The sequence below is a fragment of the Chenopodium album genome, chromosome 21 (assembly GCF_948465745.1).
Source record: "Chenopodium album chromosome 21, dcCheAlbu1.1, whole genome shotgun sequence".
Classification (NCBI taxonomy): domain Eukaryota; kingdom Viridiplantae; phylum Streptophyta; class Magnoliopsida; order Caryophyllales; family Amaranthaceae; genus Chenopodium; species Chenopodium album.
This window is the reverse complement of record NC_137854.1, coordinates 21,273,056-21,279,531: the sequence shown is the minus strand read 5'-3', so window position 1 is coordinate 21,279,531 and position 6,476 is coordinate 21,273,056. Positions and strand designations below refer to the sequence as shown.

Genomic DNA, 6,476 nt, shown 5'->3' with positions numbered 1-6,476 from the left:
CCTCTTAAAAGAAGTTTCGTCCCGAAACTTAGCACGAAATCCCTTAAATTACAAAACATTTGCATAAAACCTTTTCAAAATTATGTTGCTGGAATTCCAATTGTGTCACAATATCGACACTAATACCTTATCACCATCCTAATTTACGCACTTCACTAGATGCGTAAACAAATAAAATAGCTATGAAAACCATGAAAACACCATAAAATAGCATAAAATAGGGTAAAAAGCGTGAAATTATACGCATTCTACCCCCCTTAAAGAACAAGAGTTACGCCCTCGTAACCCACCTCATTAAACAACTTAGGTTATCTCTTTCTCATATCATCCTCGGCCTCCCAATGGCTCATGTTTTCCTCACTTTTCGAGTATACCAAAATATCATCAATAAAAACAACTACAAACTTGTTCATGGAGTACTCAGTAATCGACATATTGTTCATTTGGAGATTGATGAACTCTTGAGCCTTTTGTTTCTTTAAGAATGGTGGATAGAATTTCTCCCTAAGTTTGGTTTTGAAAGCCTCCCAACCAAAATTAGCCTCAGCACGAAGCACATCTCCATTATCCCTCCACCAAATATCTGCCTCTTCCTTCAAATACATGGCAGCTTGATCTACTCTCATATTCTCAGGGCAATTCAAAGCAGCAAAAATCTTATCAAACTCCCTAATCCAATTCTCTAGAAAAGTTGGGTCTCCACCTCCCTCAAAGTATGGTGGCTTGACTTGAGCAAGTTTCTTAAACATCTCACCCGCAGGATCAGGATTATCATTGCGGTTTTGGTTCAAGTTCTCAGCTAGTAGCCTAATAGCAGCAGCTAAAGCATCGTTGTTAGCCATCTTCCTTCTCTGCCTAGAAATGTAACACACTCTTAGGCCGACATCAGCGCGAAAGAACTCCACTTGCTTAATAAATCACATTCATGGTCATTGTAACACCCCAATTTTCAAGTAAGTATAAACTTTAAATTTATGATATTTTTTTTTTCAAATATATATATATTAATAATTTTTTTTTTTCTATTTTCGAATTTAAAAAAAAAAAAAAAAAAAAAAAAAAAAAAAAAAAAAAAACTGATTTTGGATAACATACAGAGATTGGTTTGAAAGCTGATAAAAAGGAATTTTGAAAATCTGTTTACTGAGTTTATGTAACAAACTCACAATAAGTTTGACCCTTATCTTGTGAAATTTCTAGAATGCTAAACAACTCAATTATATAAACCCCTCCCCTTAACCTCAAATTTCAATAACGTACTTTCAATCTTTTCTCAGGTAAACTATCTCTTCTAAAAAAAAAAAAAAAAATAAAAAATAAAATAAAATAAATTTATAATCGATATTTTGACGAGTTCGGAAGTCACCGCAACTCGTCACTCCATTGTTTCGGTTTCAGTATGTATTTGGTCTATTGGATTTTTGTGCTTATTGATTTCTAAAATTAAAAAAAAAAAAAAAAAAAAACGATTTTGTATGTTTCAGTGGAATTTGGGATTGGGCTTTAGTGGAATCTTGGGGACATTGGTGATGATGATAATGTCGGTGATGATGATGATGGGTGATGGTTATGGTGATGTTGATGATGTACTCTGTAGCCCAATGGTGGAGATGATGATGATATAATACTATCCATCTAACTCTATAATTAGTTGTTTATATTTTATTTTAGGGCGACTAGATTACGGGTTACGATAAATTAATCACACGCTCAATTTTTTTTGTATAGTCGTATAATTATCTAACTTAGAATCGTTTATTTGTAGACGGAGGCTTGTAGGTGAACGTTTCGGAGGTTAATTACCTTGAGATTTTTCGCACGATCAAGGTAATTTTCAATGTCCATCATCTTTAGAAACCCGTTAGGAAATTGTTTTGAAATATTATGTGTCAAATACGTGCTTATGTAATTATATGTGATGAGTGTGCTATCGTATGATAATATGGAATCATATATATTATATATGAGTTTTTCTATTTTGTGAACTAGTATATGTAATTTCAAAAAAAATATGATTATTTGTTATCGTATGAGTTATTTTAAGTAAATATAATCTTGGGAATTAGATGATTGATTATAAATAATTGATGGTCTCTAAGGCCTATTGAGAATTGAGTTATAATTAGTATGTCATGTGGAACGACTATGTGCTAATAATATTGGAATTGAAATATTGTTACTTGGGATTAAATTGATTTGTGCAATATAATGCTTGTGACCGAATGATTTAATCTAATAAAATGTACAGTGAAATTTAACTTAAGAAGGGAAATGAAACCCGAAAGGGTGAAGAACAGGTTGCCCACTAGTAGTTATGGTTGCTACTAGTTGGTTTAAATTATTGTATATTGCTGTTAGTCTTCCTCCTAATCACTGGGTATTAGTGAGGGGTGTGCACACTAGGGACATTCTGTTTTATTTATGGCCAATTGGGGTTACGCGCGACCCTCTGTAAAGTAGGTGGTGACAGGGACTAGTCCCGGCTTACTAGCGTTCTCTTTCCCTTTCTTAAATAAAGAAATAGTATGTTATGTGGCTATTTGAAATTGGTTGAGTATTAAAGTATTTATGAGACTATATTATGTATAAAAAAATTTTTGAACTAAAATTATTTATTTTACGGGATGGAGTTGAAATTACTCAGTTTATCCGATTTTTGGGAGTTTTCTCTCTTTTCTTGTTTCTGATTTATTTTGCAGGTTGGTAAGAGGGTACTCGGTTACGTGTGAGGAGACGTTAGAATAATCACGTAGCTAAGACAATTTAGTTTATTCCCGAATTTAATTATTTCCTCTCAATTCTTGGTTTCAAATTATTTTCAGTTTTTATGTAATGACTATTTTATTTGCCACAACTTAGACCACTTAGTTTATTTAAATATTATTTCATTTTGCTTTGCATTTATTTTCTACGGAAAATAAGTGTAGCAGTAACACTCCCAGGGTTCGATGGTTCGGTTCGGTTTGAAAGTTAAAGGTTACTCTTATTGTTTTTTTTTTAAAAGACTCGAATTTTGGGGGTGTTACAAATTGGTATGCAGAGCCCAGGTTTTTCAAAATTTAGGGACTAAAATGAATTAAAGTAAAGACTTAGGCTAAAATTTGTATATAAGTTTAAAATTGATTTAAGCTTAGGAAAGCCGTGAGTGTGGGAATCACGATAAGGGATTTATGTGTTTTATAGTACTTTTATTTAATACTTATTATGTGATTATTTACTTTCTTTTATTAGATGGTACGAGCACTTAAAACTGCAAGAAAGTCGAGTGCTAGGAAGAGTACACATTTATTACCTGATTCTCCTTACGGGATTCGTATGAATTATAACGAAAACATTCGACACTATGTGCACCGCTTAAATCTCTGTATTGAACACTTCCATTACAATGTACTTGGTGGCCAATCTGATTACATTACTCCGGAAAGGCGATCTCAAATTCTTATACACACGTTAGTTGGGAGGGGACCCTATGCCCAACTTACAAAGAAGTATGTTGACTTATATATTAATGGTAAACCGAGTGATAAGTATTATTATGATGGAAGATGGATCCCTACTGTGGACTACCTTGAAAAGGCAATGATGGAAGCCAAGCGAGACTTTGACTATAACCTGGATGATGATGAGGAGGATGAGCCCCAGGAAAGTGAAGCTCGTGAGAGTCAAGGGGAAAATAATAATTGAATTTTTTTTTAAGCTGCGTTTAGTCTATTTGATTAAAATTTTTTTTATATTAATTTTGCAAATAAAAGCTAGTTTCTTATGACTAGAAACTATAGTTTTGGTTTATTTGTAACTAGTAGTTATTGAGCTATTTAGTACTAGTATTTCAAAGACAATTTTCATTCTCTTCTGGTTTTGCAATAAAATAATTTTGATTAATATATTTATACCTTGCTATTTTATGATTATTAATCAAAATCAATTCATTTTTTTTTCTCTCTTCTATCTATTGTATTTATATAGGCCAAAGCTCTTATTTTCTTATGCTTACTTTAGTCAAGACTAGTAATAACTTGGTCGGGTGATAGTGAAATCACAAAGCAATGCGCGAATTTATAGTCTAATGCTAAGTTGATGCATTATTTGGTTTGGATGCTTGGACGACTCTATAAATTGCTTAATTCTTGTCTATATGTGCTGATGTGTGACATGAAAGAATGTGGTTGTTAATTTAATTGCAATTCACACGATCTAATAAGTCGTGTTAAAATGTGTGTGGTGGTAACACCAGTGTTGAAATTGTGCAGATTGTGTATATAAAATTACAACGTTTACACTAGGTCTCGTTGGAGAAGAATCGCACAAATGGCTGAGACTCCTGAACAACTTGCTGCAAGGTTGAGAGCTCTTGAACAAATGAACCAGAATCTTGGAATGTTGTTGCAAAACCAGCTGAATAACAACAACAACAATGATAACGACCCTCAAGCTGCCATGGCTAAGAAACTTGCTGCACTTAAACCTCCACTATTCATGGGGAAGGAAGATCCCATGTTAGTTGAGAACTGGGTACGCGACTTTGACAAGATTTTTACTGCTGCTGGTACCCCTGATGCTCAGAAGGTGGACCAAGCCACTTTCTATCTACGTGAGGCTGCGGATATATGGTGGGAAAATGAAGGAGCCATTATAAGAGCTCAACAAAACTTTAACTGGGAGGCTTTTAAGAAAGCAATCAGGGATCGTTTCTTTCCTGAGCATATCAAGAGGCAGAAATACAGTGAGTTTAGTAGGTTTAACCAAACAGCTGGTATGAGTGTGCAGGAGTATGCTGAGAAATTTAATGAGTATGCTAGGTTTTGTCCTAATGTAGTGCCTGATGAGAGATCCAAAGCTCAGAAGTTTGAAGACGGATTGACTTTTAGGATTCAAAAGAAGGTGATTGGGGCTGGTACTGCTGCTACCTATAAGGAGGCCTATGATAGAGCTTGTAATATCGAAAGGATTTTGAAACGTGAGCAGGAGGTGAAGGATAGGCATAAGAGGAAAAGGGATGGTGAGAGTTCATCAAACCCTCAAGGTTATGACAAGAGACCACGCCTAGGGGGTAATAGCAATGGGAATGGTGGAAATGGTCAGCAGGGAGGCCGTAATAACAACAATCGAAGCAACAATCACCGGGGCCAGGGACAACAGAATCAGCAAGGATCTCGCAACCGACCATGCCGTAAATGTGACAAGAGCCATCCAGGACGCAACTGCAATGGAGATTTGCTTACTTGCTTTGAATGTGGGGAGGTTGGTCATAAGAAATTTGAGTGCCCAAAGAAGCAGAATGGCAATAATCAGGCTCAGAATGGGCAAGGTAACAACAATGGCAATAATGGAGGTGGTTATAGGAGGAACTCAAACTATAACAACCGCTTCAACAACAACAATTCTCAGGGCCAAAATGGCAATGCTCAAGGAGGGAATGGCCAAAACAACAACAATGGCGGAGGAAGCAACCACAATGGCAATGGTAGGACCAGTAATGGAAGAATCTATGTCATGAACCAGAACGAGATTGACTCTAATGCCAACGTTGTGACGGGTACTTTTCTCGTGAACTCAAAACCCGCTTACTTACTTTTTGATTCTGGGGCATCTCATTCTTTTGTAGCCACTTCTTTTGTGAATAAACCTGCTTTAAAACCTTCATCTTTGTGTCAAACCAATATAACAATTCCTTCAGGGGAGGTAGTTCCTTGTAGATCCATATACCAAGACATTCCAGTTAACATTGCAGGAACTGAGTTGCTCGCTAACCTTATTCAGTTTGACTTAACTGACTTTGATGTGATATTGGGGATGGATTGGCTTAGTAAATATAAGGCTAGAATTGAGTGTCATACCCAAAAGGTGTCTCTTAGGGGGCCAAGAGGGAATAGAATCTCTTACCAGGGGGTTGTGTCAAAACCAGGGATCAGTATTGTGTCGGCCATGACTTTTCATTCTTATATCCGAAAGGGCTACCCTATTTATTTATGCCACGTGCAAGATGTGAGTGTAGAAGAGACGTCCATAGATCACATTCCAGTGGTGAGAGAATTCCAGGATGTGTTTCCAGATGAAATCTCAGGGATGCCACCAATTAGGGAGATGGATTTCAAAATAGACTTAGTACCTGGAACTGGAGCTATCTCTAAGGCACCATATAGAATGGCACCAGCAGAGATGAAAGAGTTGAAGGTACAGTTAGAGGAGTTGCTGGAAAAGGGTTATATAAGGCCAAGTGTGTCACCTTGGGGAGCACCGGTTTTATTTGTGAGGAAGAAGGACGGATCCTTAAGGTTGTGTATTGACTACCGAGAGTTGAATAATGTCACTATAAAGAACAAATATCCATTGCCTAGGATTGAAGACTTGTTTGATCAGCTTAAAGGTGCTGGGATCTTTTCAAAGATTGACTTGAGGACAGGATACCATCAGTTAAGGATTGCTGAGGAAGATATACCAAAGACAGCGTTCCGCACAAGATACGGCCATTATGA

General features: G+C 36.2%; 1 protein-coding gene across 1 annotated transcript; it reads right to left on the bottom strand.

Annotated features, from left to right (window-relative positions):
- Positions 1-308: 308 nt before the first annotated feature.
- On the bottom strand, positions 309-842 carry LOC145600549 (uncharacterized). The gene has a single exon (XM_081656434.1). The coding sequence runs from the start codon at positions 840-842 to the stop codon at positions 309-311; it is 534 nt and encodes a 177-aa protein (XP_081512560.1).
- Positions 843-6,476: the final 5,634 nt, after the last annotated feature.